Raw genomic sequence first — 21,213 nt, 5'->3', positions numbered from 1 at the left:
CTTCACATTTAAATGAAAAAAGTGTTTTAAAATGCATTTTACACTAGTTCAGTTGTTTTGCAATCATTAGTTTTCAAAAAAATCTAAGATCTGACAAAAACAAAAATTGTATCGAAAAAAAAGGTTTGCATCGAAAATTTTCAAAAAATCTTAAGATTTTTTAATAAACCCAAACATGCTTAAAATGATTTTAAACGCAGAAGAATGTATTTTAATTTGATTTCAGCTGGTTGCACTTGAATTTTCATTGAAATTTTGAAGTTTATTGTAAAAATATTTTTTTTGCCCCCTGATTTTTCGGGCCAATTTTGAAGGGGGGGGGGGTGACAAAAACTTTTAAAAATATTTGTACCAGCCTTAACATGTTTTTTTTTCATTTGCATTTGCATTCAAAAGTTTACAATTTTTTAAAATATTCAACCATTGATTTTTATTTAGATTTTCCAAAGTTTCCGATTTGAAAAAACTAAATTCTTTTGAATTGCCTAAAATGGATGATTAATGAATGTCATTAATGATAATTTTTATTTCATTTCGTTATCTTCTTAAAAACATTTTTTTAACTGCTTTAATATTAGTTTTTTTTTTGAAAAAAAAAAAGATTTTCTGATTTTTTTTTCTCTGATCTTTCTGATTTTTCTTTATTTTAAGATCTTGATTAATGGATTTAATGCCAAACATTTTTGTTTGTACAGTACTTTCAAAGTATTATTATTTTTCTAATAGTTTTTTACACTTTTGATTTTTTTTTCCAAATTTGCATGATTTCTCATTTTGAAATTTCCCAAAATTTCTTAAAATATCAAATCTCTCTTTTCTTCAAATTATTTTTCTAAATTTCTTATATTGATTGTTTCAAATCAAATGAATTTGGTGGATTTTAATTTTCAATATTTATTCAACTTTGATTTCTTTTCGTAAATTCCAAAAGTTTTGAAACCATTTTAATTTTTTTTTGTTTCAAACTTTTTTATTTTCTAAATAAATTTTAAGAATTTTTTAATAGTCATATTTTATAAAATATCCAAAATTTCTAAATTTCCAAATTTAATTTAAATCTTGTGGTTTTGTAAATTCTAATAAATTCTTGAATTTTCATTTTTTATGATTTTGATGTAGCTTACGGCTTGGTTTCAAAATTATATAAATTTGCTTGTTTTTGAATTTAATATATTTTATAAATTTTAAAAGTCCATTTACATCTAATTTAAAAATTTTGCCCCCCTCCCCACAACTGATAATAAACGGACAATAAAATCATTGCCTTTAATTGAAAATTCTTAAACATCAAAATTTTTCAAACGTTCATTTTTTTTGAATATCTGTGGTTTTTTATTTAACTTATCGTTCTAATATTTTTAAATTCCGCATAGTTCCAAAATGTGCTCACTTTAAATTTTTAATTCTCAATTTAATTTTTAAATTCTGTAATTGTCCGACTCTATTAAATTTTTAAAATTTCTCAAGTTTCAAATTTATTTAAAGCCCCTTTTTTACGCTTAGCCAAATTTTCAAAACTTCTTAAATTTTCTGTTTTTAAACGTCCCAAGTTTGTTTGATTTCTGAATGCATTCAAAATTTATATTTTGTTTTCAATTTCCGTATTTTTTTAATTTTAACAGTTTTCGAAGACCGTTTATAAGTTTCAATATGAGTTTTTTGTTCCAACTCTAATTTTCCAATCCCATTAAATTTTCGAAATTACTAAATTTTCAAACATTTATCAAAATTATCAATATTTCTTGAATTTCCTGTTTTTTTTTAATTCCTAAATTTGCTTGATTTCTGAATATTTTTAATATTTTATATTTTTTTTAAATTTCCATGATTTTTTGATTTTAACAGTTTTCTAAGACCGTTTATAAGTTTCATTACAAGTTTTTGTTTCCCCCGCCCACCCAAATTAAGGACACAAAAAATATTGCCGTTAATTAAAAATTGAATGGAAAACATTTACATTTTAAACTATTTTACATTGACATCTAACATTTTACATATTTTGCGAACCACAGATTGAAAAAAGGCATAGAACTCCCTTGACCTTGACCAGAATCAAGGGGAAAAAACTTGAAAATAAAATTTGAAAAATTAAAATTAAATAAATTTTAAAAATTTCTCAATTTTCAACGTCTCCCAATCTTATATATCATTTTTTTTAATCGTCGAGTTATTTTCGATTTTCGAATTTTTTTCTGCCTTTTAATTTAAAATTTGTTTTTTTAATCTTCAAATTTTGAAATTTTCAAAATTTTCTTTGTTTTGAGTGTATTTTTTTCAATTTTTCAGAATCATTTCAAATACTAAATCTTTCAAAATTGTCTTTTTTTTTATCTTTTCATAATTTTGAAAAGAATGACTAGACTAGAATTTGGCATGAACTTCTATTAAATTTGATTTATGTATTCGAAGTGTAATCTTGACAAATTGGTCATAGTGATCAAATTCAGCTAATTGAACTTTTGACAGATTTATTTATTTCACTAATAATCTCACCTACTAGATATTACTACTTACCTCACCTACTAACACTCACTTTGATCTATAACTAACAAACTAAAATATCTATTAGATATTAGATATTAGATGAAAGTACCTTGAATTTGAAGTCCGTAATCGAAGTGACGAAATACCATCACCACATGCAAAGGGTGCACCTCAGCCATTACGTTCGTATTCGAAGTAAACATTCCAACAACCAATTCCATTCAAAACAGCTCATTCCTGTCCCCTTTAATTGTCACTTCCAGTGAATTGTCATCGATTAGCACACTCTTTCTTCACCTGTCCAAACCCCCAAAAAGAGGTACCAGCATAAAAACCCCGAAATTATGCAATCCTGTCACGCACCTCCTGGTAAGACGAGGGCATCCATTTGAGCTTCGTGCCTTCTTCAGGTGTTTGTAGTTTTGGGTTAGACAAAAAAGGTAACACGAAACAAGACACTCACAATTATTTCCTGAACCCGAAGGGTTCGACCATTACCGGCCAAACTTGGAGCTCCCGAAGGGAGTTTGTAGTAAAAATCGGTTACATGAAGGTTGAGGTGCCTTCCCACTTTGGAACGCCGGAAACGCCTCTCTTACGAGCACACCTCAGAGAGGGGGAGAAAGAGACTCACAATCATCATAACAATAAAAGTTTATTAGCTCAAAAGAGGCATATATTATCGTGGAAGACACCGTGGAGAGAGTGTGCACCGAGGGAAACGCTGGACAACTTCATCTCAAATTCATACTTTTGTTGGTTCTTCCCCCAAACTTGAAGTCGTCAACTTTTTGTGTTCCGGAAGATTCGCGCGACGCCGTCGTTGACGGCTTCAAAGTGAATTAAGATCTTGGCGTTGTTTGCCTTCGCATAGGTTGAGAAGGTTCAATTTCAACCTGAAAGGTTGGGCGAAATCTGAGATCTCACCTGTGGACTCGGCGCGGGGGAAATCCGCCCTCTCGGGCATCCCGAGTGTGACGACCTGGGTGTCCTGTCATTGATAATAACCATCGTCATCATCGTTAGGGACGGACACGGGATTTTTCGGGGAGGGGGACTACAACGGTTTCGTTCTCTCTGGAAATCGGGCTTTGTAACACAAGGATGTTGAACTACGGGTCTGACCTTTTTGGACGGAGGCCTAGGGCGGTAGCAAGAACTACTGTGTCGGGAGATACCAGGAAGGTCGGGGTTGAGTCAGAAATTAACAAGCTGTTGACTTCAGCTGTTGGAGATATGCTTTCGATTACGGACTCCAAACTAGTGAACTTTGGTTCAATTTTAATTTCAACCAAATCCGTAATTAAACCAAATCCCTCAAATCAAGTCACAATGTAGTTTCGCTGATCTGTCCTCATCCTGCAATTTTCGCCATTAAATCCTAATCAATCGCGCGCTGATGTCAACAAAAACGTGTGAAAAGATGCCGCACAATAAAAAATCAATCATCGTCGAACAAAATCACCCTCTCTTCCCCTCCTTGGCACCCTCCGGGTGTCAAAAAATTGCAACGCGAAAAAAAAAAGAAGTGATTGACAGCGAGCAAACGAGCGAAAATTAATCGACGCGCGAGGGAATGTTATGTCAACTGGAAGCGAAGCGGTGGGTTGGTGCTGGTTTGCTTGTCACCGGATGTAGCCGAGGTCCCCGCAAAAATCGGATATCGGATCTCCCTTCCTCTTGCGGGAACCAAGCAACCGTTCAATAATGTCAGTCGGTTATAGCGCGGAGACCGATAAGAACCTTCACTTTTTGGCGGGGAAAGTTTTGCCAAGGGTGAGGGAGAAAACATAGTAGGTTTAAAAGTGATGAAATTTGGTGAAGATTATAAATACCCTAGAGAAGACCACATGAGAGTAGGCCGAAACGTACAACTTATGTTTTGTTTTCAAGATAAAACATGTTCACGTCACAGGAAGAATCCAACTTAGAAAATTTGAGCAATTTGGGTAAAACTCATAAAAATGAAATAATTGTTACCCTGGAGAAGTCCAAATAAGACTAAAGCGAAACGTCGAGTCTTCATTTGTTTTTTTTTCAGATTCATTTCCATTTAAAAAATATGAAAACATAAATTAGATTTTTAAGATTTTGAAGGTATTTTTCGAGTCTTTATCAGGGTTTCACAATAAAAATAAAACAATTGGTACCCTGGAGAAGACCAAGTGAAAGTAGGCCGAAACGTACAACTCAAACTCGAATTTGTTCAAATCACAAGAAAAATACTTTCATTTCAACTTATCAAATTTCATCAATTTGGAAAAGCTCTAAAAATTCAACAATTGTTACCCTGGAGAAGTCCAAATAAAAGTAAAGCGAAACGTCGAGCATTTATTTGTTCTTTAAATTTATTAAGTTTAAAAAAAAATATGAAAAAATAAATTTGAGTTTTTAAGTTTTGAAGATATTCTTCCAGTCTTTATCAGGGTTACATTAAAAAATTAAACAATTGATACCCTGGCGAAGACACGAAACAATGAGCGAAACGTCGAACCTTGATTTGTTTATCAGATCCATTGTTGAAAAAATAATAGAAAACATTTTTTTTTGTTTTTTTTTATGTTCTTCGAGTCTCTTACGGTCTTTATTATGGTCAACTCATCAAAACGAAACAGTCGTTACCCTGAAAAATGCCTGATGAAAGTAGAACGAAACATCAAATTTGGCTTCTCTTTTAGAGATTTATAGGTGACATATACAAAATAAATTTAAAAAATAGAAGCTCATGAAACTTGATTTATTACGTTTCGAAAGTTCTCTTTGAGCCTTCAGCAGGGTTAACTCATAAAAATGAAACAATTGTTACCTGGAAGAAGATCAACATAAATGTAGAAACGTCAAATTTTGTTTTTCTTTTTACAGATTCATTGACGACAAGATCAAATAAAAGAAGAGCGATTGACGACTTATAAAAATATTTAAAAAAAATAATCATAAAATTAGATTTTACGTTTCAAAAGTATCATTCCAGTCTTCATCAGGGTTAACTCAATAAAAAAAGAAACAATTGTTTCCTTGAAGAAGACCTAATAAAAGTAGAGCGTCAATCGCTCTACATATAAAAAAAATTTGAACGAAAATTGGAAACAAATAAAATTAGATTTTTGACGTTTCGAAATGCTTTTACAGTCTTAATTAGGGTTAACTCAACTAAATGAAACAATCGTTACCCTGAAGAAGACCGAATAAAAGCAGAACGAAACGTAAAATTTTGATTTCCTTTTTGCAGATTCCTAGATGACATAAAAAATAGTTCATAAAAATATAAAACAAATTCAAATTGATTATTGACGTTTCGAAAAAGCTCTTTGCGTCTTCATCAGGGTAGCATTTGCATAATTTAATAGAGGATATTACTGACGACTTAATTTTTTTGTTTTTGAATCGTGTGCGAAAATGTGTAAATATATTCAAAGTTTCAACGTTTCACGGTTATTGGATTTTAAGGGGTAAACAAGTTTTACGTTTCAAAAAAAAAAGTTAGTGGCTTAATTTTCAGAGAATTTTATTTTTTGCATGAATCGAAACAATTTTTCAGCGTTTCAAAAACACTTTAATTTTTTCAAAAGACCCCGATTTTTTTCAAGCATTCAAAAATATTTGAAAAAAATGATTTTTTTTAGTTTTTATAGACTTTGAAAGGATTAAAAAAACATCAAAAGTCACTTCGTTGACGTTTCGAAAAAATTGCGACTAGTGGCTTCTTCAGGGTTGAGAACAAACAAATTTCATTTTGTTTGACGTTTTGATAGGATTGCATGGAGTTGCTTCATCAAGGTTGTGATTAAAAACAATTCAAAGCTTCACCAGGGTAGCAATGAAACAATTTGAACCATTTTTGACGTTTTGATAGAACGAGTGTCTTTATCAGGATTATGGTGAATTGAATTCAACATTTCCAATTTAAGGTTTTTCGATACACATTTAAGATCAGGGTTGTGTTACTAACTAATTTCACATTCTTGACGTTGCGTTAAAGCTGCTACAAGAGTCTTCTTTAGGGTTGTAATGAAACAAATATCACTTTTTGAAAGTTTCAAAAGAATAGTCAAGGTGAGTTTAAATTTAGCAATTTTCACATGGCTGACGTTTCGACAGAATTTCAGCTAGTGGCTTCACAAGGGTTGTGAAGAAACAAATTTGTCCTTGTTTTATGGGTCCATAGGATTGCAACGAGTTGCCTTTTAAGATTGTTTTAAATTAAAATTTTTATTTACTAACGTTCTGAAAAATCGGCTTAGTTGGATCTCCTCCAGGGTGGTAACGAAACAATTTCTCAGTGTTTCATTTGAATGTATCAAAATGTTGCAAGAGTTGTTTTTTATCAAGGTTGTGATGAAATAGGTTTAAATTTCTTCACGTTTCGATGAAACTGTTGCAAAAGTCTTCATCAGGGTTGTAAAGAAACAAATGTCTCTTTTTGGATGTGACTTTCGATGGAACATCTACGTTTCAATAGAAAAGTTACACCAAGTTCGTACGGAATCAGTTACAATTTTTTTGTTACATTTCGATAGGACGGCAACGAGTGTCTTTATCAAGGTTGAGATGAAACATATTTAATATTGTTGACGTTTCTATTAGACTGTAACGCAGCCATCCCCAGTCTAAAATGTTAAGGATGAGATATAAAATGAAGCTTTAACGTTTCTGTAGAACTTAAAACGATGGTCTTCGTCAGGGTTGTGATAAGCACTTTGATGAAACAATTAAAAAATTTACGTTTTGAAAGATCTTTCAAGAGCATCAAATCAGTTACTGAAAAAATAAAACTTTTTAAAGTTTCAATAGGATTGTTCCGAGGGATTTCTTCAGGGTTTCTGACGTTTCGATATAACAACGATTAGTATGGCCTTCTTCAGGTTGTAAACAGGACTGTGATGAAACAAATAAACATATTTACGTACTGATAGATATTTGTCGAGCATTTTCATCAGCGTTTTGATAAAACAAACTTGGCATTTTTGACGTTTCGATAAGCTGAAAGGGTCTTCATCAGGGTTTTAAAACTGTTTTATTGCTCACGAATTTCAACGTTTCGATAATAGAAGAAATTTAAAACTTCGTCAGGGTTTGTATTAAGCAAACTTGGCATTTTTGACGTTTCGATAAGCTGAAAAGGTCTTCATCAGGGTTTTACAAATGTTTTTTTGATCACGAGTTTCAACGTTTCGATAATAGAAGAAATTTAAAAATTCGTCAGGGTTTAAATTAGGCAAACTTGGCACTTTTGACGTTTCGGTAAGTTGAAATGGTCTTCATGAGGGTTTTTGAAAACATATTTTTGGACCACGAACTTCAACGATCCGAAACGAGAAGAAATTTAAAACTTCGTCAGGGTTTTGATTAAACAAACTTTTGACGTTTCGATATGTTTAAAAGGTCTTCATGAGGGATTTAAAAAAATATTTTTGGAACAAAAACTTTTTTTTGACGTTTCGATAAGATGAAAGGGTTTTGGATTTTTTGGAACAGTAAACTCGTTTCAAAGCCTTAAAACCCACCGTCCACACCCCATCGCAAACCAAGTTCCGGACCGAAGAATTACGCGAATCAGCGAAAAAAAAATTATGGCGTCGACCAACACCCTACACCCAAAAAAAACGGGAAAAGTTGGACCATCCGCCTGAACCCATGGAGGGGTGGGAGTCAAACTTCGACACTACCCAACTGGGGTAGTCTCAACCAAGAATCGTTTAATCATAGTACAGATGTCAGTCGCGGTCGTAGGTCGACCCGCCGCCGCCAGATTGATTGATGAAATTTTTCAATTTGGCCAACATTTCAACGGATGTAAAATCACCGGTCTCATTCGTTCGTTTTTTTTTGGGGGGTTCAAATTTTGTCCGGATGTCCCACTGCTCTGAACTGGGGGAAAATCGATATTGTGCAGACGGGAGTTTTTCCAGGCAGGGTCATCGCATTTTCCAGGGCCCGGAAACCGGAGCGGAATTTTAATCAAAGCGATTGTTGGTTAGCAAATTTAAGCTTCTTCGGTGAGTTTGGGGTGGGGGGAGTTGTAATTATTGTTTACAATTTTCACCGAGCAAACCACACTTTGTTGGCGAGGTGGAACTTGCAATTATGGTTGAACTTTGCGTCGTAATCGAACGGTTGGGCACAAATCTCGAACCAGGTAATTAGAGGTAACTTTGACTGTTTCGTTGAATTTTAACAGCTTATTCAAGACAGACTTAAAGGGCGAGAGGAGGTATCCTTTCAAGATAAGCGCACATCCACACAGAGCTACGTTCTGCACCAACATTGCTTTGATCTTGGGTCGCAGACGAGCCCAGAGATAACACTCCAAAGAAGTGAAGAGAACCAGGTCAAAAAGGATCCACCCACTTGCACACGCTGAAAAAAAGGAAAGGACTCCCACTCACACAGACGCACACAAACATTCTCAGGTGGGAGAAGTAAATGAGTTTGTCTGAAGCAGAAGGACTGGTGTTTTTTTACTTTTATTTTTATTCTTTTTTGTTATTTGGGACACAAGAACCTGCCAAGATGCGACATAATGTGATTTGGGACTGCTGCTCCGGCAAAAGGAGCTGTGAAATATTAAAGAGTCCGGGACTGGAAATGGGGAGCGTTTTCTGTGTTTTTTTTTTGCTGTAGTCGAGGACGTTGAAATTAACATTGGAGATCTGTTGAAGATAGGTAGAAAATGCTGCTTTCAGGAAAGATTAAAGAATTAGACGGGGTGAACGTTTCGTGAGCAGGGACGGTTTAATTAGTCATTTTAGGTTCAAAGAAATTTAAGGATCTTGTTTCTTTGGTTGGAAAGTCTCGAGCAGCGTCTCTTTATGGCCACACTTTTTTTCAAGTATTAAAAGCGTAAGTTTAACATTTGGTGAATGTCTGACCAAACAAAAATTTTCCCAACTTTTCGAATTACGTGTCCTAAGTTGGCACCCCACTTGGACAAAGTAATTCCATCGATTATACCGCACCACAATTCAGATCGATTGCAATTTTAAACCAATTCTCAGTCAACTTTACCGTTCGCCAAACTCTCACTCCTAACTCACCCCAACAAAATCAGGACACAAACATACAATCCCAGTTCCAGCTGAGCTGATCCGAGCTCACAGCTACTTTTATCGAGACCTGCATCAATATTGTAGCACACCAGAGAGAGAGAGTGCAATAAAACAGATTTGCCGCCCGATTTTACCCTCCATCACATGACCATCAACTGATCAGCTACTGTGTGTACAAGAACCGATACTAATGACTTTGTTTTCGGATGCTGCTGCAGCCATCATCAGCAGTAGCAGTCATCCCAAAGGCGATCGGCGTCAAACCGAGAAGGAGGAAATAAAAGATGTTCTTCTCGTACGACGACTACGGGCCAAGCTTCGTTGACTAAGAGAGCTGTTTGGAGGAGCTTGACCAGGACGAGGCGAATCGCCAGATTGAAAGCGATACCATCGAAAAAAGTTGGTGGTGGTGGGGGGTTGTGGGACGTCTCTAAATTGATTCCTGGCACCCCGGCCATGGTCCAGCGCAGAACAATGGAAGCTGTCCGGTTGGTAGAAGCCCAGAAGGAGAAGCCAAACTACCGAGAGCGAGTGTATAAAGTCGGAGATTTGCACTATATTGGGTGCAATAAAACGTGATAGTTGAGGGATAGTTTGCACTGGCGCGGAAGATCTGGGACGGGGACGGGGAGGTCCGGTTTGTTCGGAAAAGTTGCAGCGCAGCTCACATGAAGCGCTCGATGTTTGACTTGCCCCCGGAACCTCCAACCAACCTCCCCCTCCAAACGCAGTGTGAGTTGTTACATTATTGCAATTACATTTCCATTTATAGTAGCAGAACTTGGTCCGAACACACTACTCGCAACCGTGTCCCAACAGACTCCGCTTGGTCAAACCACGTGAGACACTTTGTCGACTATCAGCGCTGAAATCAGTGCAACCAAGGCCAGCACATTATCTGGACGGACATATTGGTGAAGGCCAGCTTTCGACCCTGCTTCTCCGAAAATGGCATTTCCAGCACAGAGATAGCAAAAAAAAAAAAAAACCGAATGAAATAGATTTCGTCCTCGCGCGACCAACCAGAGAGAGAGAACGACGCTGAAAGTAATTTGACAGATCGTAAATCGTTCGGGAAATTAAATCTAGATTGATTTGTGCTGGAATGGTGCTTTTTATTTGCTTCTTTTTGTTTGACTTGTGACGCTTTTTGCTGGTGGTTCTTCTGTCAACTGGGATCTGTTTTTTTTTTTTTTTGCTGTTGGGAAAGTCGGCCAGTTGTAGTTCGGGACGGCGGTGAAAAGTGTGACTCGTGATAGCATCGACAGATATCACTAATTGATTCGTGATAGATTGACGGAATGGACGAATTTGCAATCAAGTTGCAACTATTGACACAATGACAGATGGGGTTGAAAAAAAGTTAGAAATTTAAAATGGTGTCAGCTAATTCCGAAGAAAGAACTTAAAAATTTTGTTTGAGGAAAAAATTTTACGCGAAAATCGAAATTCATTTTTTTTCAAATCTTTAAATCTTCAAATCTTTAAATCTTCAAATCTTCAAATCTTCAAATCTTCAAATCTTCAAATCTTCAAATCTTCAAATCTTCAAATCTTCAAATCTTCAAATCTTCAAATCTTTAAATCTTCAAATCTTCAAATCTTCAAATCTTCAAATCTTCAAATCTTTAAATCTTTAAATCTTCAAATCTTCAAATCTTCAAATCTTCAAATCTTCAAATCTTCAAATCTTTAAATCTTCAAATCTTCAAATCTTCAAATCTTCAAATCTTCAAATCTTCAAATCTTCAAATCTTCAAATCTTTAAATCTTCAAATCTTCAAATCTTCAAATCTTCAAATCTTCAAATCTTCAAATCTTCAAATCTTCAAATCTTCAAATCTTCAAATCTTCAAATCTTCAAATCTTCAAATCTTCAAATCTTCAAATCTTCAAATCTTCAAATCTTCAAATCTTCAAATCTTCAAATCTTCAAATCTTCAAATCTTCAAAACTTCAAATCTTCAAAACTTCAAATCTTAAAATCTTTAAATTTTCAAATCTTGAAATCTTGAAATCTTGAAATCTTGAAATCTTGAAATCTTGAAATCTTCAAATCTTTATATCTTCAAATCTTCAAATCTTCAAATCTTCAAATCTTCAAATCTTCAAATCTTCAAATCTTCAAATCTTCAAATCTTCAAATCTTCAAATCTTCAAATCTTCAAATCTTCAAATCTTCAAATCTTCAAATCTTTAAATCTTCAAATCTTCAAATCTGTAAATCTTCAAATCTTCAAATCTTCAAATCTTCAAATCTTCAAATCTTCAAATCTTCAAATCTTCAAATCTTCAAATCTTTATATCTTCAGAAAGGGATATTTTTAAATTTAAGCGATTTTAAATCTAACTGCTTGAAGAAAACGCATATGAGAAATTTATGCGTGCAGAGGCAGTGCAAATCTTCCAAGCTTCAAAAATCATTAATTCTTTGAATTCAAAAAAAAATGAGGGCGAATCTTCATCAGGGTGAATGAATTTCTGGAAAATGGGTTCCCATTTGAAGATTAGACATGTTTTTTTATTGCCGTTTTATTATTTATTAAACCTTATTTTCCTTTAAAGTTAACTTGTTTATTTTATTATATTTTTCAACAAAACATTTGATGTAAACTAATTCTGAATTCAAATTTGAATAAAATTGGAACAAAATTGAACAAAGTTGGACTTAAAAATCACTCATTTTGGAAGCATAAACATAATTTAAAGAAATAAATTTAAATAAAGAAATAAAAAAATCATAGTTTGCAATTTATTTCATATTTTTCAAATGCTTGAGAAGCAAGTAAAATTAAGTTTAAATTAATATTTAAAAAAATAATTGCTAATTCTTAAAATCGAAGCAAACATTCAATTTGTAATTTTGACAAACAAATTACAGGGTGGCCACTTAAAACCCATTTTTGAATTGATGTTTTTTTCCGACTTTTTTGAAATGGCAATTCAAAAGCATTTTTTATCCAAAGAATTATGTAAATTAAAAGTTTATTAATTTTTAAACTATTTGAATCATTAGTTATCAGTATTTTGTTTATGAAAAATTCAGTATAATAAGAATAAATGCTTAAAATCTCATAGCATTCGAAAATGGTTAAAAGGCAAATTCGAAAAATATATTTGTAATAACCTAAATAAAAATTGCTTGAATATATTTTTCTATACTATCAAAAGAATTGATTTTTTTTCGCATTTGATAGTTAAATTTTCCTGATAAATATTCCGATAAACATTTTTTACACATTCATTAAGAAATTAACCTCTATTTTCAAATTGAGGTAGCTTTATTGTTGATTTCAATAATATTTCAATAAACTTAACCTTTCTGATTTACAAAAAATACTATGAAAACCTGTGTAAAATGCATCATCAAATTCAAAGAGCGTAAGACAATATTTTTCAAACAAATTTGCCAGGGATTTCCGACTTTTACAGACTTTTGGACAAAAAATCACAAATTCCCGATATTTCCTAATTTTTTGAGGATTGCAAAAAATGATAAGTTTGTTTTTTTATTATATTGCGTCAAATCAACTGCCTTCTTTAACCAAAATTAGGAGAATGTCGGGAATTTTTGATTTTTTTGTCCAAAAGTCTGTAAAGTCGGGAATTATTCTTCTGTAACGATTTTTTGGACAATTGATCATTTGGATGGAAAAAGGACGAAGTTTTTAACCTTCGAAATATATGAGCATTATTCCAAATTTATCTTTACATGTTTCATCTTTCACTTTCACATTTTTGCCATTTTTTATAGTTTTTTGTACGCTTAAAGGCCTTTTTTAAAACATTAAAGATATTTCCGTAACATAATGATCAATCCCACTTTTTACATTCGTCAAATAGTTCAAGGTATTATAAAATCAAACTGATTTAAGTGTTCAACATTGGTAGCTTTGGTCGAAACAGCGGCGCTCATTTGTCAAAAAATAATTGAAATTTGGTTAATCAACACCCTTTTTTTTTGGCCTTTTTACGTTTTCTTTTGTCCGATGCCTTTTTATGGAAAAAGAAATCGATTGAAAATAGATTTCTGGTTATGTTTCAGATAATTTAATGGAAGAGCTTAATCCCAATTAAACAGAAAGGTATGTAAATGTTATATAAGTTTAGTTTGTTTCATTTAATGCCTTTAAGGCAGATTGATCAATTTATACCTGTTTTTTACATTTTCTCATTAAGACTTAAATAATTGATATTTTAAGCACATCAGATAATTTTTTTGATATATTTTTAACATAAGAACATGCTAGGAAAATAAAATAAACAGCAATTTGATAATAACAGAATAAACATTAATATAAAAGATTTTTTGAACAAAAAAAAATGTTGATTTGCTATTCACATATTTTAAATATAATCTAATACCATAACCCTGAGTATACATCAATTTTAAATATATGAGTTGGAAAAATAATAAAATAACATCTTGAAAATACCTAAAAAAATAAAATAAAATGTCAAAAACAATATTACTTTTATCAAAATTCAATGTTTCAACAAAACAAAATAAAATAAAACTTTGCGCACCTTCCATCCTTATGTTTGCAGTGCACACCCCAATAATTCCCGATAAAAGTCAAACAACAGCAATCACTATAAATCACCGGGATCCGTCTTCCGGGAGGGATGGAATTCCCCTCACTAGAACCCTCCCCCTCCCCAAACACATTCAGTCTAAGCGCTGCACTTTTCCACGACATTTTCCACCCCACCCCACCAAACAGACGGGGACAGAACTAGAGGAAGACACAAACAACATGCCATCGGATAGTCGCAAGAAGCTGCTCGCCTCGTCTGATTGGGGTTGGCGCTCGAAACAACAACACAAAAGAAGAAAGAGGTGTTCACCCGGAAGCAGTGTCGAGCAGCTTTTCGACGACGTCGAAATTCAATTGCACACACAAAAGTGCTTCTGTTTCCTGGAATGTCCGGAATGTTCAAAAGGAGCAGCCAACGAGGAAAAGCGATAGTTGTTTTTCTTTCGTACCCCGGCGACTTTATGAATAATCGATGCGAAAATTATTGATTGCGCTGACGACGACGAAAGGAGGCGATCAACGATTCTCAATTTCTAGCGAACCCGCCTTTCGAATCGCATTTATCAATAATTCATACACGAGGACTCTCTCTCCGTCACTGATCAAAGATGAAAAGGTTCGTCGGAAAAGGTCTGTTCTCCCCACACAAAAAAAAAAACAATTACACTTCAAAGCTTATCTAGGGAAACCCCTCTCTCACTCAGCTTTAGGAAAAACAATTCGAAATCTACCTCATTACGGTCTAATTCTCCGGAAAGCCGTTAAATCAAAGCCGGGGTCGGGTCGTGAAATTTTGGTGCAACTTGTGCTGGTGTGTCCCAGAGGTCAAATTGTCGTCGTCCCCGTTCTTTGGGTACGATCGTAAAAAGTACCGGATCCCCGATGACGCATCCTTTTTCATTTGTCGAAATATAAATAAGTGCAGGATTGAAGTTTTGAATTTTGAGATTTAAAATAAACATTTAGATTCCAAACTAATAATTAAATCCAAAATCATGTTAAATTATTGATATTTTTTCGGTTTCAAATTGAATTGCAATATCAATTTTCAAATAAAAATTAATTAGGAGATAGGATCAATAAAATACAGTTATTTAATCATTAAGCCAAACCTCAAAAACTCATCAAATATTTGGATTCCAAACCTTTTTTATTTACAAACATTAGGCAATTTACCCAAAGTTCTAGCAAACTGTCAAAAAGTATTTGAAGAAAAAATCACCAAATCAATCAATTCAAGCATTAGATTCCAATAGGAATTAACTAAATTAAACTAGTTAAAATAGAGTTGATTATTTTGAAATAATTATTATTATGTATTTTTCTTAAATTTTTTAAACATGTATTTTGAATCTAGAATTAAAGATTTTTTAATGAGCAATTGCATTAAAATTAAATTATAAATTTAAATGTTTTGACATTTTTGAAAAAAAAAATAAACTAAAAAACTTCAATTTCAAAATGGAACCTAAGAAACTTTTAATGGATTGATTCTTGTCTTTAGAGATATAAGATTGAAAAAAATTACAAATCCGAAAACAGATGTTAAATTGGATTTAAAACAGCTTATTTTAAAATTCATTAACAATAATTAATTTTTAACTGTATTTTTTGGCCTTTAAATTTTAAAAAAGTTACAGAGTTATAAACTTTAACAAACGTTTTTATTGCGTGATAAACTTGTTAAATATGTTTTTAATTTCAAATTTCAAAGAAGATTCCTAAATTGAAACAAACAGATTAAACTAAAGATGTTGGAAAGAATAACTCATAAAATTCATGAAAATTCTTGGTTAGGTTTGAAAACATTAGCAAAGTAATGTTTTCAAAAATGTCATTTTTCTACGGTCAACTTTGGCTGTTTTTCTTACTAAAATTTCCTTGAATAGACGGTATTTTTTGTAGTGTATCAGACTACGCCTCTATGCATTTTTTACAATTTAAATGATAATGATGATAAATGATACAGTAGAAAATGAGGAAAACAAGAAAAAAATTAAAATTTGACTGTAAAAACATGAAAAACCTAGAAAGACAAAATGCAATGATAGAAGATGGTAGAGTACGCCAAATACTTTCAGAATTTACAAGATAAATGCAAATTAGAATAATAAATATGAAACAAGAAAACTTTTAAACAAGAGAAGTTAAGTTTTTCGTGGACCTCCTGAACACGGGCAAAATAAAAATCCTTGAAAAAAAAAATTTGGGTAGTAGAGGGATGGGCCAAATTTAAAATAAATAAGTTTTTATTTCATCAAAATGAAAATATCCAAAACTTTCTAATATCATTTTGCGTCTGTATTCGATTTCGTGTTGTTTTTTTCGGAAAAAAATAATAATAAAAGTTTATGGAAAATGGTTTTGTTTTTATCATGTACATATTTTCAAGAAATTATATTTTGCTGAGCAATGATATAAATTTTCATATTTTTTATATTGAAAAAAACGAAGGATTATTAAAATGTTATTAATACACAAGTTTAAAACCAATATTAAAAAAAAAAGTTTCTCGTGTTATCATTTATCAAATATACATGTCAAAATACATTAAACTATATGCAAAATTATAAATTGTTTTGCTAAATCGAAGAATATTTTTTATTAAAGATTTTGATCTATGATCTTGTCATTTATTTTTATTCCTTTGCGGTCCTTGAGATGACCTTAAATCTCGTCATATAAAAATTACATCAAAGATATGTCAAACACATTTCAAGAAATTTTATGTTGCTATTTAATTGCCTAAACCACGTCACTGAAAAAAATAATAAAATATGTTTGAATCTGATTTCATTTGTATAATTTTCACATTTTCATGAAATTTTAGTTTGCTGAGGATTTTTTAAAACTTGCAATAATATTTCATAATAAAAAAATTAAAAAAATCAATATGTTCGCAATTTTCAAAAAACTTTTTTTTATTCAAATGAGGAGTTAGGGGAAATTTTCGTTTGTTTGGCAGGTTAAGCACTCGCTCCTAACTCCATCCAATTTGCTGATTTTCACTACTTAAAGAACTAATTTTGCCAAACTTTTGATAGAAACTTGCTTGCTCACTTCTTATTGAGCTATTTATCACTTGATTTCAGTTGAAAACGCTTTTAATTAGCATTAATTGAATGTCAAAGTTCTGACCTGCCAACATTAGAGGCACGCTGGAATTAGATGCTGTTCCTCTAGCATTTATCAAACTTGTAAAAATATTCTAAACTGGATTTAATATAGGAACCAGTTTTTGCAACAATACAATACAAACACATTTCACATTTTCAATAAATTCTGTTTTCTAACGTCATTTTGTAAAACTTGTCGTTTGAAAATGATCTTTAAAAATGACTGCTTCTTCTATTGGCTAACCATTTCCAAAAAAAAAGATGCTGAAAAATTTAATTAAGTTTTTTTTCCTAGAATTTAGTGTTAACGATTAATAAATTCCAAAAAATGTAGGCTATTTTTAGAAAATTTATTAACAGAAAACGATTTTCATGTAATCATTCATCAAATTTGTAAAAATATGAAGCTAGTTTTTATTGCAATACAATAGTTTTGCAAAAAAAAATAAAAATTAGATGTTTTAAATCTTTTTTGAATTTTCTTCATTTTTTTTATTATGAATACAGAGTTTTTTTTTTCAAATTTTGTTTTTTTTTATTACATGAAATTTCATTTAATTATATAAGTACAACATTTAATTAATTTTTTTTGTACCTCAATATATTTTTTAAAGGTTTTAGATCTTTTTTAAGACGAATTTTCTTTTTTGAATTTTCTTATTATGGATACAGTTTTTTTACTTATCTTTATTTTATGATATGAAATTTCATTTCATGATATTAGTACATCATTCAATTATTTTTTTGTACCTCAACTCGATCGAGAGCGGTGGCAAGAATTAAAGATAAAAAATATTTTTAAGAATTTTTTTCTGAAATTCTTAGAATCATTTTCAGAGCTTAGCTCCTGTCACAATATTGTAAACTATCAATGAATTTAAAAAAATATATACTTTTTCTAAAGCAGACCTGGAAATGAAACGAAATGAAAGTGAAATCTATTTTTAAAAATCATTAAAAAAATGTATCGACTAGATTATATTCCACTAGCATTTTATAGTTAAAAAAGTGAGATCCAGAAAAAACTTAACATATCTTCCAAAAAACGGGAACTATAGATAATAATATTTATTCATCCTCCAAATTACTGTCTTAAACAATATTTGCAATAAAGTTTGACTATTTTTGAAAGTTGGATAGATGCAGGATTGGGACCGTAAGTTTATCAATTTTGGAATAAGGAGACAAAAGTTTTCACGGTTGCTGCAGAAAAATCACTTTAGGAAAATAAAATTGCATTAAAAATAATTAAAAAAATATTTTTCCTTAAAAATGATTTTTCTAAAATTATATACTTAATTTTGAATAAAAAAAAAATATTACTGTTTCATAAACTTATTGTACCCAATTAAATTCCCCATCAACCCCTTCAACTTCACCCCTGTCCAGAACATCACTTTCGGCAGCCTCCCTCCTTCCCCCCCCCCCTCCCCCCATTTGTTGAGGTGGTGGTTCCACTTGGTATAGTTTCACTTTACGACTGTCATCGCCCAAAGTGGTGTACCAGGAGACAACACTGGGACAGCAAACCACTCGGTAGAAACAGAGCTGCTGGAGAGCCCCCGGTGGGACGACTGCTCAGTTGACTGACTCTCGGAGGCTGAGTAATTAACGCGACCCATTTGCCTGGTTCTCTTCAAACTGTGTCTCTGGCTCATGAAATAATACCGAAGCCGAAGGACACGGTAGGTGAGGCCTGTTGAAACCTCACAAAGAGGAAGGTCGGTCTTATCTGTCTTGGGACTAGACCATGTTTGACGCAGTCGACAACGATTACAAGACTCGCTTTACCTTTGCCAACCTTTGAAGGTTGATATAGCAAGAATGCGGGTTTGATCAGTCTTTAGTCTTTGTCTCTAGTTCTTTTTGTCTCTCACTCTATATGAGAACAAAAAACTGTGCGTGGTATGGAAGCCTCTCCAGCGTGGAGGTCCTAAAATGACGGAAAGTGACCCTGATAGGCGTTTTTTTCCTTCTTCTCTTTGATCGGAGTGCGTCCACCGGAAAGGACTGAAGCCAGACAAGTGGACCTGTTTCTCGGGGCTTGGGTGCTTACCTGTTAGAACTGCTACGACCGTCCGAATCTGCAACCGTTGCTGGTGAGTCATTTTGGTATTCCTGAAAAAAGATTGAAGAAGAGGGAGATTTGTTAGAACTACACATTTTTCAACAAGAGGCAAGTTTGCTCTCACGAAAAGCAAAAATAGCAGTGTGCCTTGCCATTAATTGTCGTCAAAATTCAAGTTGTTCTATTCAAGTCCTCACGTAGCACCGTTGTTGGTACACGTGTATCTAAATGATAGTCACCTTCCCTAGTTTCCCTCTTGAAACGAAAGCAAAATTTATCCTTCAAAGCAGCAACACACGTAGACACAAAGCAGAAAGCGGTCCTTCCCTTTCCTCCCCGGAACAGGACTCCAGGTCGTCGTCGGTTCCGTCGTTGTTTGTGTCATCCTTTTCCGTTCTTCCCCGGCGAACTCCACGTTCGTTCACCTTGTATGTGGTGCGTCGTATGTCGTACATCATCCTCAATTTCCGTCTATCATCGTCGTCGACGGTGACATCGCCGTGTCGTGAGTACTTCCAAGCCAACCAACGTGCGCCCCCCGATGATGGTTGTTACGTGCGGGGTCAAGTTTCCGTGGCTCACGCATCCTGCGAGAGCTTCTCAACAACAACGACGACGACGCACACTTGACATAATTCAAAAGTTATTACGGGGCGTACCTTAATGAACGAGCGACCTTAATAGCTACGCAATGTACTAGGAAAACCACGTACGTTAGATAAGTGCCAAATTTGTACCTCCCGAAACTGGATCAGTTTGGTATTTGCTCGACTTCTCGGGAAACACCCCCCCCCCTCCCCCCCACGAAAAAGATCAATTTCATCAAAATGTCACTTTCCGAGATTTGAAGAAACAGAAACCAAACACGACAACTCAATTTTGAACCCCGGATATCAACGCCACACGCTGAACTTCCCTTCCCCCCAAAAATGGTTATCGCTTCCTGGGAAGTCACCAACTCTAATTGTGATACAAATCACGAGTCGACCAGGCGGGCGCGATGACCACGACAGTCACTTCATCTCACCTTTGATCGGCTGGCTCGGTGGATATTCGATCCCATTTTTATTACGTTTTCTTGAAAGTCAATCCCGGCGAAGAACGCTCAGCTCGCTGCCCTTTTGTTACAGCACACATTTCGAATGATTTTATTATTGTGTCGAGTTCGAGCTGAAATGGAAAACTCCAACCGAGGTATCGTCTTACCTGGTCAAAAGTGGACCGCGTTTTCTCGGTAGATACAGTTTGAGAACTGGTTCGCCCCGGTGATTGTTACTTGAAAACGTGTGTAAAAGTTACGCAAAAAGCTTCGTCGGAAAAGAATTGTGCGGCATTTAAGTTAGATTCATGTTACGGCTTCCGAGCTTTTGCGATGCGATGCGAACACACGTCTGAGGAGTTATGGCAGGTGTGTTGAGTGATTTAAGCAATCGGAGACGAAACACGAGCTTTTGAGAGAGTAATAGTATTATTACATCAATACGATGTAAATTGTTACAGATTTTAGCAGTAAAGTGACACGATTTGTTAAAACATTTTCTTTGACAAAAATTGTAAAATTAAAGACACAAATCTGGTTTTTCTTTCAGAATTTGGAACAAAATGCAATTCAGAACATCACACACATTTTTCGATGAATTTCTGCAAAAATCGTGTTGCCAAAAACGGGAAAGCTACCCGGGCAGACAGTAACAAAGATTTCTTCGAAGAATAACTCAAAATGTTATTAGTCTGTTATTACAATTACAATCTTATAACAAAAAAATCATAACGGCGAATAACAAAACTTGTTATAAATAACACAAAATGTTATTGGTCTAGTTTTTTTTTCCAAAAATCAAAAATTGTTATTTCCACGTTATTCCGTCCGGACTCGAAACAAAACCTAATGGACCAAATCTGGATAAAATTGTTTCAGACAAACCATATGTTTGAGCAACATCCGCACGAACAAACATTTG

General features: G+C 33.4%; 1 protein-coding gene across 4 annotated transcripts in view; it reads right to left on the bottom strand.

Moving 5' to 3' along the window:
- Positions 1–21,213, bottom strand: part of LOC6032348 (nephrin) — a 392,449-nt gene that overhangs the window by 358,493 nt on the left and 12,743 nt on the right. For all 4 annotated transcript variants that reach the window (XM_038252003.1, XM_038252004.1, XM_038252005.1 and 1 more), the window contains exon 2: positions 19,241–19,302. In XM_038252003.1, coding sequence (XP_038107931.1) covers positions 19,241–19,292 — 52 coding nt within the window. In that variant the 5' untranslated portion in view covers positions 19,293–19,302. The remainder of the gene's footprint in view (positions 1–19,240; positions 19,303–21,213) is intronic.

This window comes from Culex quinquefasciatus, chromosome 2, assembly GCF_015732765.1.
Source record: "Culex quinquefasciatus strain JHB chromosome 2, VPISU_Cqui_1.0_pri_paternal, whole genome shotgun sequence".
NCBI lineage: Eukaryota > Metazoa > Arthropoda > Insecta > Diptera > Culicidae > Culex > Culex quinquefasciatus.
Note: the sequence above shows the minus strand (reverse complement) of the source record. Positions and strands in the feature narration are given on the sequence as shown.